The sequence below is a fragment of the Stegostoma tigrinum genome, chromosome 34, assembly GCF_030684315.1.
Source record: "Stegostoma tigrinum isolate sSteTig4 chromosome 34, sSteTig4.hap1, whole genome shotgun sequence".
NCBI lineage: Eukaryota > Metazoa > Chordata > Chondrichthyes > Orectolobiformes > Stegostomatidae > Stegostoma > Stegostoma tigrinum.
In genome coordinates this window covers 26,511,421-26,526,328 of record NC_081387.1, presented here as the reverse complement: position 1 = coordinate 26,526,328, position 14,908 = coordinate 26,511,421, and the positions used below count along the sequence as shown (strand labels likewise).

The following is a 14,908-nucleotide window of genomic DNA, read 5'->3' as shown; positions in this document are numbered from 1 at the left end:
CTCAGCGATCTTCCTGCCCGGCACAGCACAGGTTTGGCCAGGGTGAATCACCGACTCCAGGACAGACCTGACCCGGTTGGCTATGACCTTGGCCCGTCTGGCCGCGACCAGGTGTACCTCCGCTGCGCTGAGGTGCGGGATACCGCACCTCAGCAGGTACGGGAAATGGTCCGGCGCCTGGACCTGTGGGCCTTCGATCTGGTCGGGGGGTAACGACTGTTGCTCCTCGGGCCTGGCTATTCTGCTGCGGGGGCACAACATCACCATCTCTCAAGTTCAGGAGGTAGTGGGGGGGGACGCCTCCTAGTGGCTGATGTCACCTACAGGAACGCTCCCCTGAGGCTGATCAACGTGTACGCCCCAGCGGTACGGAGTGAGCGGTTGGCCGTCCTGCAGCGGTTTCCACCCCTGCTGGCTACGGCCAGGCCGGTCATCCTAGGCGGAGACTTCAACTGCATCATCGATGCAGATGGAAGATCCGGCGTGGGGACAGTGGGTGGGGGGAGTCAACTGGACGTCACGTCCAGATTCCTGATGGGCACGGTGAAGGACGCCAAGCTGCTCGACGTCTTCAGCACCCCTGCAGACGGAGCGCAGCGGAGGTACACCTGGTCGCGGCCAGACGGGTCTATTCGCTCAAGGATAGACTTCCTGTTTGTGTCATGGACGTTCTCGGTCAGATCCACTGGTGTCGAGCCGGTGTTCTTCTCTGACCACCGCCTCCTGCAGGCTGACTGTCACTTACAGGACGACCAGCAGGCCGGCAAAGGGACGTGGAAGCTCAACACGACTCTGTTGACCCCAGAGAACGTCGAGGAGCTTAAGAGGGAGTACACCGGTTGGAGAACCGTGAAACCCCTCTGAGTCTCCAGGCGACTGGTGGGAGACAGTGAAGGAGAACATCAAGAGGTTCTTTGTCCTCAAGGGTGTTCAGAAGGCGAGAGAGAGGCGGGGAAAGCTGTCGCGACTCCAGAAAAGGATGCGGAACCTGCTCCTTCAGCATTTGATGGGGGTCGATGTTACGGAGGTCCTCCGCGAGGTGAGGGGCCAGCAAGCTTCGCTCTTCGCCGTGGAGGCCTCCAGGATAATCTTCTGGTCCAGGGTCTGCTCCGTGGAGCAGGACGAGACGTGCTCGCGTTTCTTCTTTCAGAAGGTGCACAAAGAGAGCTCTGTGCTTAGCCGGCTGAAGGAGGACGACGGCTCGGTGACGTCGTCTCGGCCCGACATTTTGAAGATCAGCAGATCCTTCTATGCCAGACTGTACGACATGAAGCCCACGGACGGCACGACCTCCGAGTCGTTCCTGTCGTCTATCATGGAGGTCTTGAACAACGGCACGAGGGAGTGGCTGGACCGGCCGATACCCCTGGACGAGCTGACCAGAGCCCTTAAGTCCTTGGAGAGGAATAAGACTCCCGGGAGCGACGGCTTACCGGTCGAGCTGTATTCCGCTCTGTGGGACCTGGTTGGCCACGACCTGCTGGAGGTGTACGATAGTGCACTCCGGGCAGGGGAAATGTCCAAGTCCATGAGGAAGGGCATCATCACCCTCATTTACAAGAGGAAGCGGGAGAGGGAAGAAATTAAGAATTGGTGTCCCATTTCACTATTGAACGTGGACTACAAAATCCTGGCCAAGGTCATAGCCAACCGGGTCAGGTCTGTCCTGGAGTCGGTGATTCACCCTGACCAAACCTGTGCTGTGCCGGGCAGGAAGATCGCTGAGAGCCTCGCGCTCATTAGGGATACGATCGCCTACGTACAGGACAGGCAGGTGGACACCTGCCTCGTCAGCCTGGACCAGGAGAAGGCCTTCGACAGGGTCTCTCATGCTTACATGAGGGACGTCCTCTCCAAATTGGGGTTCGGGGAGGGCATCCGCAATTGGATCCGGCTGCTCTACACAAACATCGTTAGCGCAGTCTCGATCAACGGGTGGGAATCAGACAGTTTTCACGTCAGATCTGGAGTCAGGCAGGGCTGCCCGCTCTCTCCTGCCTTGTTCATGTGCTGTGTGGACCCCTTCGCCACATCCATCAGGAAGGACGTGAGACTGAAGGGCGTGACTGTCCCAGGCAGCGGAGGCCTTCAGGTCAAGTCCTCCCTGTACATGGACGACGTCGCCATCTTCTGCACCGATCGTCGGTCGGTGAGTAGGCTGCTGGACATCTGCGGCCAGTTTGAACTGACCTCGGGTGCCAAAGTCAATAGGGGTAAGAGCGAGGTCATGTTCTTCGGGAACTGGGACGACAGCTCCTTCATCCCCTTCACCGTCAGGACAGACTACCTGAAGGTGCTGGGTGTTTGGTTCGGTGGAGCTGGGGCATGCACTAAGACTTGGGAGGAGCGTATCACCAAACTGAAGCAGAAGCTGGGCAGGTGGACGCTCCGGTCCCCCTCCATCGTGGGTAAGAACCTGGTTGTCAGGTGCGAGGGGCTTTCGGTACTGTTGTATGTGGCGCAGGCCTGGCCTATTCCCTGAACCTGCGCTGCTGTGGTCACCCGGGCCATCTTCCACTTCATTTGGGGGTCGAGGATGGACCGGGTCCGCAGGGACACCATGTACAAAGACCTGGAAAATGGGGGAAAGGGCGAACCGAACACCACCCTCCCCCTGACGGCTACCTTTGTGTGTGGTTGCATCAAGCTGTGCGTAGATCCTCAGTACGCAAACACCAAGTGTCACTACTTACTGAGGTTCTACCTGTCCCCGGTGTTGCGAAGGATGGGCCTAGCCTCGTTGCCGCGGAACGCTCCGAGTAGTTGGACCGTCCCGTACCACCTGTCCTTCGTGGAGAAATTTTTGAAAGGAAACACCTTTGACCACAAGGCCGTCAGGCAGTGGTCAGCACGTAGTATCCTCGAGACCCTTCGGGAAAAGGAGAGGGTGGATCCCGTCGTGTGGTTCCCCACGCAGACTGCCAAAGTCGTTTGGCAGAATGCCTCATCGCCAGAACTTTCAAACAAGCACAAGGACATTGCTTGGCTGGCGGTGAGAGGGGCTCTGCCAGTGAGATCCTTTATGCATGCCCGGAATCTCTGCGCCACCGCACGCTGCCCTCGAGGCGGCTGCGGGGGGTCAAGACTGTCAATCACCTCCTTCTGGAGTGGGATGCAGTGGGATTTGTCGAGGTTTGTCCCGAGCAGCTCCGTGACGCGGGACTCCGTGCTCTACGGGCTGTTTCCGGGGACGCACACCAAGACCAACATCAACTGCGCCTGGAGGACCATCAATGCGATGAAAGACACTCTTTGGTCTGCCTGCAACTTGCTGGTCTGCCAGCTGAAAGAACTGACCCCGACCGAGTGTTGCAGACTGGCGCATTCCAAGGTCCAGGGCTACGTGCTGAGGGACGCACTAAAGCTTGGGGCAGCTGCCGCCAAGGTGCGGTGGGGAAAGACCATGGTATGAAACCCCTCGTCCAGAATAGAAAAAAGGGCCCTATCTGGTAACTGGGCCCAGCTGGCGCCTTTCCCAACTGGTTAGGGGGCCAACGGGGACTGTGCGGGAGACAACTGCCCGGGTATTTTCTTTGCTTTGTTTTTTTCTTCTTTGTTTTTTTTCCTTTAGTTGGTGTACGTACCCCTTGGGTAACCCAGAGCAGCTTGCATGACTGGGTAGGTGTAGAAATGTTTTATTTTTCTGTACATTCTGTGAATAAAGTATATTTTTTCAAATAAAAAGCAAAAAAGGTGACGAAACATCTGGGAACAAACCTTCCAGCTCAGCAAGCAAGCTTACATCCACACTACTTTTCAGTGTACCATTTATGCAAAGCACTGGTGTTACCAGTTTTATAGTAAAGAGTTCTCTTGGATGTGGAGAAATGATCATAATACAAGCAAACACTATGTTGAGTTTTGAGATTGATGTGGTTAAGTCCCAAACAAAGGTCCCAAACTTTAAAAAAGCCAAGTTGGAAAGTTGGCTTAGATAAACTGGGAGCATAAAGGTGTGACAGTAAGTAGGAAATGATAAATGTATCAATATATAATACATGATGTGGTTAATTTGTGATGCTGTGAATAGCATACTTTCCTTTATGTAGCAAAATTGAGCTCAGAACCAACTCCAAGACTCAACTGCAACAATATAAGCTGATTCTCCAGTTCAGTACCAAGGGAGTACCACACTGTAGGCAGTGCCATCTTTAGGATGAGACTTTTAAGCTTTCTCTCCCTCGGAAATGGGAGATCCCATGAGCACTGTCTTGATGAATGGTGGGAGTTCTTCAGGTAGACTGGGGATCACTGGGACCAAAGTAGTGGACATAAGCTGATTGGTGCGTTTTCACCGGTGAAAATGAGTGATGATTTGATCCGACATTTCGCAGGATAGTTTTGATGTGCATCAGTTGAGCAGATGGCTAGGACCCTATTCACAACTTGCCAGTAAGTGAAACTGTAGGAACCACAACGCACACATTGACCAGTGAACTGTAAGACCAAAGATATAGGAACAGGATTAGGCCATTCATTCCATCATGTCTGTTGTACCATTCAATCATGGCTCAAACCCATTCTCCTGGCTTCTCCCAATAGCCCTCAATCCCCTTATTAATCAAGAACCTATCTCTATTTTAAATGTACTCAATGACTTGGCCAACACAGCTGTCTACTGTAATGAGTTTCACAGAGTGACCACCCTGTGGCTGAAGAAATTCCTTTTCATTTCAGTCCCACAGGGTCACTCTGAGGCTGTATCCTCAGATCCTAGCCTCTCCTGTAGTGGAAACATCTTCTCTCCATCCGTTCTATCCAGGCCTTTCAGTATTCTGTAAGTTTTAATCCAATCGCCCCTCATCCTTCTAACCTCCAATGAGTACAGAGCCAGAGTCTTCAACCACTCCTCAATTGACAAACCCTTCATCCCTGGAATCATAGGCTGAATGTAGGCTTCAGTAAGTTACACTCGGGAACTCTTTCTTTAGCTAATACATTGAGGAATGGGAGCTCTTTGGTTTTGCCATTTCAGTGGCAGCTTTGAGATTTGAGCTCAGATGGAGCTGGTTCAGCTGCATGAAGAGATTATTTGATGCAGCTATCGAAATAACTAAGTTATCCAAATATAGACCACAGTTTAGAAAAATCCTAAAACACACAGCAAAACAAAGTTTTCACTTATTCTCCAACACCATTACATTAAAGCATCAAATCTGGAGAGACGACCCCTCTATCTGAAATCTACGTTTGATTCAAATGACTCTTCACAGTTCTTCTTCCATGAATACTTTCAAAACTGAAAACTTGTACTTTCTCAGCTTTCAATAATCTGCTGATTTCTAACCAAGACTCCTAGTCTGAAAGTTGTATGAACCAACTTTCTGCAAAGGTAACATATTCTTAGACCTGTTCCATTTGCCTTTTTAGGAGAGAAACTGTATTGTGCTTCCAATCCAAGTCCGTTTCATTCTGAACTATCCAAAGGTCCGGTTTGTGGGTTTTCTGAATTTAAATCAATGCTTGATTACCCTAAATCAAAAGCGACCCAATGGTCTTAATGTTTGCACTCCTAATTGTAAACCCTGCTTAATCCTGGGGAGGTGATGACCTAGTGGTATTATTGCTGGACTGTTAATCTGGAAACCCAGGTCATGGTCTGGGCACAGGTTTGAATTGCCCCCCATGGAAGATGGCGGAATTTGAATTCAATAAATATCTGGAATTAAGAATCTAATGACCACGAATCCATTGTCGATTGTTGGAAAACCCCATCTGATTCACAGGGAAGGAAACTGCCCTCCTTACCTGATCTGATTTACATACAAGCCCAGACCCACAGCGATGTGGTTGTCTCTTAACTGCTCTCTGGGACAATAAATGCTGGCCTAGCTAGAGACACCCTCATCCTGTGAATGAATAAAGTTTTTTTTTAAAAAAGTAACAGTCTTCCATTAACACCTCAGAGATCCTTGCTCTCGGACACCTAAAAGTTTGATTATTCTGTTTCAGTTATACCTGGCATCAGTGAGGCCACATCTCAATCCTTAAATACGCGTAATAACCTGCCTCCACTTCACCTCTGTAGTAAAGAATTCTACAGATTCACAATGCCCTGAGTGAAGGAATTCCTCATCTCCCTCAAATATGTAACCCCTTATTCTGAGATTATGCCTTCTAGTCCTAGATTCTCCCTCAAGGAAACCACCTTACCACATCTCCCTGCAAAGACCTCTAAGAATCTTGTGCATTTCAACATGATCCTGTCTCATTCTTTTATATTTTAACGAGTACAGGAACAATCTATGAAACCACTCCTCATAAGACATTCCCTCCATACTTGGTATCAGCCTAGTCAACCATCCGTGGATTGCCTCCAGAGGCAGTATGTCTTTCCGCAGGAATTCAGCTCTGGTCTGACTAATACCTTGTATAATTATAGCAAAACACTAGCCTACTTTTATATTCCGTTCCCTTCGACATATAGGCCAAATTCCAGGAAAGAGATATTAACAGGAGTAAAGTTATGAGGAAGAGTCACTGGTCGCAAACGTTAACTTTGCTTTCTCTCAACAGGTACTGCCAGACCTCCTGAGTTTTTCCAGTAATTAGATTACATTTGGGCATCAGTAAATGGCAGAGAAAATAAACAAATATTTTCTACCTGCCTTCAAATGCACAAAACAATTTTTAGTTTAGAAATGAGAGCCACTGAGTGAAGAACTTAATGAAGAACAGACTGGAAGTTGTAAATTACTTGCAACAATACTGGGAATAAAAACGGACAAACTTAATCTGGTGCATGTTTACCCTTAGGTTTCATCATATAACTTGCCCACACAACTCTGTGACTGAACAATCTCAAAAAAGACACAACATTCATTCTCCCTTCATAGAAAAATGGAAAGGGCTATTACAATATCTAGATAGAATAACCTGCATTAAGAAAGCACCTCCAGTAACCCTCGAGCTGTAAAAATAAAAAGTATTTTAAGCTTATTTTTGAGGTGTGAAGAACTATGAAAACACTTAATCTTTCTAGATGTTTTTTCAACTATTTAAAATCTGTAGCCTCTGATTTTTTTTTTTGATTGTTGATTAAAAACACAGCAAAATCCCCTATAGAACCTTGCCTGGCCTCACCTCATACATGAGTCTGCTGTCACTGGCCTTGGCCTTACCGAGCAGTTGTTTTTCTGCTGTATCTGTCCATTTTCAGTACTTTCTGTTGTCCCAGTGAGGGACTCTTGGAACAGTACTGCTCTGTCAGTAAAGAAATTGCTCTAACTTTTGTTTCTTTCGCTTCCGAATATAGAGCAAAGGTTTGCGTGGCTCCGTTGGAGAATATATCTGTGAAGGTAAAGCCAGAGAACTACTTGGGTCCGCTACAGTACTGGACGTGGAAAAATATGTTCAAGATCTTAAACCCAGGTGACGCAAAGGGACGGATTTTTTTTAATCTCCGCTGCCTGTTTGGGTGAGGGCGCTGGGAGGGGTGGTTGTTGGGGAAGGCCCCACGATTTGTTATGGAATTAAGATGGGTAGGTGGTAGTTTACATAAAGATATGTCATTAATCGAACTGGCGGCGCACTTGAGGGACAGAAAGGCCTCCTGCTGCCCAGTGTAAGTGGGTTGAGGGGTTGACCAGGCTGAGCTGTGACCTGCCCCTAGTTTGGGATAATCCGCTGCTGGGCAGTGGAGAGTTGAGGGTGATGAAGGCTGCCCGGGGCTGTTGGAACTGCATTCCAACACGAGCCATTTGCTTTGCAGCAGGTCTGAGTGGGGAGTGCTTTCGCCTCAGTCACTGAAGTTGTGGGCTCAAATTGCAGTTCCAGAGCCTTGAGTGTGTGCTCAGCCAGCACTCCCAGTACGATCCTGAGGGAGTGCTGCGATATTGGAGGCATAGCCTTTTCAGTTGAACTAAAGCTGTGGCCTAGCCTACCCTTTTGGCCTGGCAGCAGGGGGAGTCTATACAATCTGAGCTCTCCCAGGTGTGCTGAGCCATATTTCTCTTTTTTTAAAAAAAGAATAATCTGGTGATTGTTGCATTGCTGTTTTTGGGAGTTTACTGTGTGCACATTGGCTGCAACTTTTTCTGTGTTGCACAGCGCCTTAAAGGATCATAGAACAGTTACAGCATTGAAGGGAGATCGTTCAGCCCATCCTTCATGTTCTGGCTTTCTGCAAGGACAATTCATTTACCGTCCCACCCCTACCTTTATTCCTTAGGCTGTCAACCTTTCCCTTTTCAGACGGTGATCACAATTTCTTTCAAGAGCCTTGACTGAGCCTGCTTTCGTCACATGTTCAGCCCATCCACTGCAGATCCTGAACCTTCACTGAGAAAAACGATTTTTCTTCATGTTGTCGGCCAGGCAGCATCAGAGGAACGGGCAAGTTGAAGTTTCGCGTAGGGACCCTACCTTCTGAAGAAGGGTCCCGACCTGAAAAATTAGCTTTCCTGCCCCTCTGATGCAGCCTGGCCTGCTGTGTCCCTCCAGCTCCACACTGTGTGTTATCTCAGACTCCAGCATCGGCAGCTCTTATTATCTTGTCTTCATGTCACCTTTGTTTGATTGGCCAATTGCGGGGCAAAGAGGAAAATATGCCATTGGTTGAAAAGGTGGTTTGCTATGTGCTAAGGTTCTGATGGGTGCCATATAAATGCAGGAAGAGGCAAACCAGACCAGTTTAATCTTTCTGTAAAGATATATAACTGACGTCAGAGAAACAATTCTTTTTGTTTTCAATTCTCTTTTGCCTGAAATGTTGTAACGTTGAATAACCTTTACAGGTCTGTCAAATCTAACCTTCAACCCTGCCACTGCGTGCTCCCACCTCTCCCTCTGTGGCCCAACCAGAGTAAGGTACAATGAGAAGCCGAAGATGGTCCTTGACACTCCAGAGCGCTTCAGTATTGCACCCTTCATCCTGGGCTCTGATGGCTTTGCATCAGGAAGGCACTACTGGCAGGTTGATGTGGGCGATGGCAAAGACTGGAGCCTGGGTATTGCCAAAGAGTCCATCAACCGCAAGGGTGACCTGCGTCAGTCTCCCAAGCATGGGTACTGGACCATATACAGGGAGAATGACAGCTTCGGGGCTTTCCTCTTCCACCCTAAAGTGATCGAGGTGAGAGGCAACCCCACCCGGATTGGGATCTACCTGGACTACGAAGGAGGAAGGGTTTCCTTTTACGATGCAGATCTCTTTTCCCATCTGTTCACTTTCCACGCCAACTTCACGGAGAGGGTGTATCCTTTCTTTTACCCAGGCCTGAAGGTGACCAAGAGCAATAACAGTATGCTGAGAATACAGCACCTGTACTTGTGAACGGAGAGAGCGGTCCTGCACCAGACCAGTTCCGCCTGCAGCTTCTTAATTGATGATTTGACATTACTCCATCCCATCGTCCCCACAACTGACCACAACCACTCTCGTCCCACCACGGACATGCCTTGGCAACTGAAATCTCTGCTGAACTGCCAATTCTGCCTGCGGGGATTGGGGAAGAAGGCGGCCCTATCAGTGGCAAGTGAGCTTGCCCAAAGGAGGGGTTGGGGAGTGGGGTCTAGCTGCAGTTCCAGAGGGTGTATTTGCAAACTGTTCAGTCAGCAGAAGAGGTGGTGTTTTGTTCTTGAAGAGAGAAAGTTTCAAGCATGGTGCCCATGCAGGCACGTAGGATGAGAGGCCTGTAGTGTTGAGGTTGCTGGAAAGAAATGTATTTGTTTTTAACTTCACAGTGAAACCGCAACCAAATCAAACCCCACCCAAAAAATAAAGCCTCCCCACCACCCTGCTTCACCACCCACCCCCTTCCAAACAACATGAAGGGGCAGGGGCAGACCAGACATCTCAACTCTCAAAACTAATCAAATTACATTAGGTTTTACAATAACAAAGCAGACCATTTGAACGTTCTGGTCTTTGCCTTTGCTTATGCTCATCGCTTACTACTTTGCCTCATATCCTTGTATCCTTCCAATCATTTGCCCCTATAGCTCTCCCCTTGTTATCTATTGTTCCATTGTTATTATCTACTATTCACATCAATCTGTGGTAAACAGTTCCACATTCCCGCCATTCCTGTAAGGCCTCCGTGTCGGTATCACACCAAGAATGCAGTTGTTCCAGGGTGGGAAAATGTGCCCACTGAATTTGGTTATTTTGTGAGTGGAGATATTGGCAAATCAAAAGCATTAGAAGCCTGTCGTTTGTAACAGCTTACTGGCATTTTATAATTTCCTCCACGGTGTGAAGCAAGTGTGTCTGGTAACTCCAGTTCCCCTCAATCCACAGTAGCCAGCATAAATGTGATTGCACCGTTCCCTGTAACAGGAACACTGCTTCTGTGTCACTTATTTAGTTGTTCTCGGCTTCTGTCTGACCTGCAACTTTGGCCAAACTGCCAGCAATGCTCAGTCAGCGCATCCCGTAACCTTAACTCGCTCAGAGGCCTCAAAGTTTAAATACACAAAGGACAATTGAACATTAATGAGATGGTATTTGGAGGCAGTGGCTCGTGTTCAGTTGCCCCTGACCAGCTTTAATTTGGAGGATGAGTACAGCCCAACGTAAAGGGAGCCCTCAATATAGTATCATTGGCAGTTTTCAAATTGTTGCTGTAAATGTCCACAAAGCACGAAACATCGAACAACATAATTTAAAAGTGAACAACTGGACCAGCGGTAGCTGTATGCCCCCTGGTTAGGTATCCTGTGCTCTACAAGCTGTCAGATTACCTGGCAGTGGGTGCAATTGCTTCTCGTTAGGTTGTTGGTTTGTAGCCTGGTACTAAAATTGACAAACTGGTTCTGTTTCTAATCATTACTGGTTCTTGTTGTATTAATAGTGCAGCATTTGTTGGTGATTTAATGTATTAACTGGATGAACCTTAAAACAATTGCTCCATGTTTTCTTGGTTTCAGATTATGTGTAACTTGTGCAGGCAAGTGAGAGTGTGGATTTAAACCTGTTGTGTATATGTATGCAAAGTGTGCCGATCCCTGAATTGCTTGTCCACTTACTTGCACTGAGGAAAGTTTTATACAATGTCTTCACCACATCACCAGCTTTACCCATCCAAAGATATTGGACTAAAGTCTTCCTTATCTGCCAGCTCATCATTCACAACAAAATTGTTGGCACGAGTGCAGAGCACAAAGCCTCCCATTAATAAAGAACTGATATAGTTAGGACTATGCATTTGTGCTAGGGTCATAGTGAAGCAAGTTTTCCTCGTGTAAATTACACATTCCCTGAATGTATGATTGATCCCATTTGCATGACTGAGGTCCAGCAGCGTGCTGTCGCTAAGAATTAAAACTGGTAATGTGGGGTGTGGGGATGTGAGAAAGGAGTAGCAAAGGAATTGATTCAAAAGCAGGTAAACCCATGAAATCATGCAGTAAAGGAGGCCATTTGGCCTTCCATGCCTGTGCTAGCACTTTGAAAGAGCATTCTAACATTAATTTTCCTTTGTTGTTCTGAATGTTTTTCCAATTTGTGTAATTCTGCCTCTGGGGCATGGTTAATGAATCTGTTTCCACCATCTTTACAAGCGTTGCATTCCAGATACATGTACACCACCCTGGAACCTCAATTTTCTCATTCCTACATCCTCAGTTACTGACGTGGCATCCAGCAGAAAGCTTTTCTCCCTGATCACTCAATGTGAACCCCACCATAATCCAGAAGGCCTTTGTTAAATCTTCCCTTAATGTTCCAAGAACTAAACAGAATTAAACTTCAGTTGAATTATCTTTAGCAACACTTAATGTTACCAAAAATATACTTTGATAAATTGCAAGTGATAAATTGAGCACAATGAACACGATGCAGTAATAAGACTATCTAGTAATGTAAGCACAGCATTAGTTTACAACTTAAAACTTTTTAAGTACTACCTCAACATTATCATACGTAGTAAAGACTACATAAACAGTGCCAATTGCTTTATTCTTTAGTCAATAGCAACATCTACTAAGGCTACAATTGATTGGTGTGCAATTTTTAGCCTGCACATGAACTCATTTTGATGAACTTAAATTGGCAAATTTTACTATTTCAACCTGCTTCAAGTAAATTAATTGGTCAGTTATGCTGACCAGAAAACTTCTACATACATTCTTGACAAGAATTTCTTAACGCAGTTAAGCAACCAGCTGGGAAGTGAGCAATTCTAAAACTCCTATCATTGCTGTTTAATATTTTTCAAGACTTTAATCTGGGGGAGAAGATCTTTAATGCTGTTTTAATTTGTGTTGCAGAAATGTTACTTCTGTTTTGAAGAAATTATTGTAAATTATTTTGTGTTTTCTAATATTAAAGCAGCCCTGAATTTATTGATGCCAATATCAGTGTTGCTCAGGTTATTTATTCGATGTATTGCTAATGCTTAGGAAAGTATCACAATTGAAGGCAAACTGCTTTTAAAGATGTTTGGTAATCCCATTGCAGTTGTCTCCTTGTCATTGGGAGAACATGTCAGGCTACAAGTTACCAAGGTGATGTCAGACACACTCATAAAGCCTGTCATATTTTGATCAGCAAAGTATCGAACGCACTTGCTAGAATGCTTATTCTATCTAGGAATTAAAAGATCCTATTTTAACTTTATGCAAGTGCCGAGCATGTGCACAGTTTAATGCGACGCAGGATATCAAGCATGAGTGGCAGGGGATAGTAGGAACTGCTGATGCTGGAAGAGACAACACAGTGTAGAGCTGGATGAACACAGCAGGCCAGGCAACATCAGAGGAGCAGGAAAGCTGACGGTTCGGGCCTGGACCCTCCTTCAGAAAAGTTATTTGAGTGGTAGGAGGCTACCTTTAAGGATTGAGTTACTGGGCTTGTTTCATAATGGACACCACTCTGTGTCAACACCAGGAGCTGTGGGCATCACAGCTAAGGCCAGCATCTTTAGCCCATTTCTAAGTGACCTTTGATAGCAGTTAGTCATTAACCATTGCTGTGGGCCTGGAGTTGCAGGTTGTCCAGATGGGGTAAATACAGTCAATGCCCTGCCCTAAATGAATTCCAGATTTATTTATTGAATTTAAATTCTACCACCAGCTGCTGCAGTTAAATTTGGAATCTCTGTCCCCAGAGCATTAGGCTGCACTTCTGGTATGCCATTGAGCAAGCAATCCAGACAAATTAGGAGGAGTCAGGTATTCAGCTTCTTCAGCACACCCTACCACTCAACAAAATCCCACCTGATCTGAATGTAACCTCAGATCTATATTTCCACTTACCACGATGACAACAAGTCTCTTGCTTGAATCAGCAAGCATAATTCTAAACTCCAGCAGGCCCGGTCAGCCTGGGAAAGACCTAGAGTTACTTGTGTTAATCTAAAGCCAGTCACTGGTAATAGCGTTTCAGGAGAAACGTCTTGCCCAAGAAAGTGGTGAAAATGTTTCTCTCAATTTTTTTTTGCCAACGGGGACTATGTAAAACCAGGAGATTGGCTCTGCCATACCTAGTAGGTGTTAGTAAATTAATGTTTCTCAAGGTGGGGATTAATAGAAAAGTAGGGGACTTGTGCTTCAGGGGACTGGTGAGACCACACCTGGAATAATGTACACTGTATTGGTCTCCTTATTGAAGGCAGGATGTAAATACATTGGAAGCAGTTCAGAGAAGGTTGACCAGACTAATACCTGAAATGGACGGGCCTCTCTTTGAGGACATTATTGGACAGGCTCGCTGTGTGTCCAGTGGAGTTTGGAAGAATAGGAAGTGACCTGATTGACACACAGTCCTTGAAGGTTCTTGACAGGATTGGTATGGAAAATTTGTGGAAGAATCTACAACTAGGGAAGCCACTTGAAAAACCAGGGGTCACCAATTTAAGATAGATCTGAGGATTATTTTCTCTTGAGAGTTAGGAGTCCTCAGGACTCTCTTCCTCAAAAAGCAGCCCATGAATATTTTTAAGACAAACCTGGTTAGATTTTTGGAATCCATACAGTGTGGAAGCCATTTGGCCCCTACCAACCCTCCAAAGAGCATCCCATCCTGACCCACTACATTCCCTCTAACTCTGCATTTCCAATGGCTAACCCAGCTAGCTTACATATCCCAGGATACTACAGGGCAATTTAGTGTGCCAAACCACATAACCTGCACATCTTTGGGCCATTGGGGGAAACCCATGCAAACACAGGGAGAATGTGCAAACTTCACAGTTGCTAGAGGGTGGAATTGATCCTGGGTCCCTGGTGCTGTGAGGCAGCAATACTAACCACTGAGCCACCTTGCTTTGATAAATGAGGAGGTGAAAGGTTATTGGGAGGAGGTAGGGATGTGGAGTAATCAGGCCAGCCGTGATCTTATTGAATGGTTGAACTTGAGGGATCAAGTGGTCTTGTTCGTATGTAACTCAGGACACCATAAATGCTTTGTATCCAATGGAATACTCTTGAAATATAGCAGGAATTTGAGCAAAACAGTGTTCAAAACAGAATATAATCAAAAAATCTGTTTTCTCTTGCTCCTGTTGATTGAATGTTATCAGCCAGTATACAAGGATAGCTTGTCTGCTACTCTTCAAAATGGTGCCATAACGTCTTTGACATCTGAAAAAACTGATACAAAGTGCAGGTGGTTACCTCCCATTGGCAGAAATAAAATCTGCATGTTTTGTCTGTAAATAATTTGGTCTCGTGACCCGAATATAGAATATGACGTTTCGGGGCTAGACCTTTCATATTTTCAGATCCAACCAAAAGCAGATTCTGCTAAATTGGTTTAAATCCCAATTCCTGAAGACAGGATAAGTTTCTCAGAGAATTTATTCTCAGTGAAGCTGTGGAGACGGGACTTGGTGTCTGCATGAAATTTCTCAAAAAGAGTCTAGGCCTGAATCGTCAGCTTTCCTGCTCCTCTGATGCTGCTTGGCCTGCTGTGTTCAACCAGCTCCACTCCCTGGTATCCAAGATCCTTGGAGTCTTTTCAACACTA

At 46.5% G+C, this 14,908-nt stretch overlaps 1 protein-coding gene across 1 annotated transcript in view; it reads left to right on the top strand.

Moving 5' to 3' along the window:
• The window catches only part of LOC125446349 (zinc-binding protein A33-like), a 28,590-nt gene extending 15,939 nt beyond the window's left edge, over window positions 1-12,651 (top strand). Inside the window, exons 6-7 of the mRNA XM_048519850.2 lie at window positions 7,256-7,371; window positions 8,736-12,651. Coding sequence (XP_048375807.2) covers window positions 7,256-7,371; window positions 8,736-9,274 — 655 coding nt within the window. The 3' untranslated portion in view covers window positions 9,275-12,651. The remainder of the gene's footprint in view (window positions 1-7,255; window positions 7,372-8,735) is intronic.
• The last annotated feature ends 2,257 nt before the right edge of the window (window positions 12,652-14,908 follow it).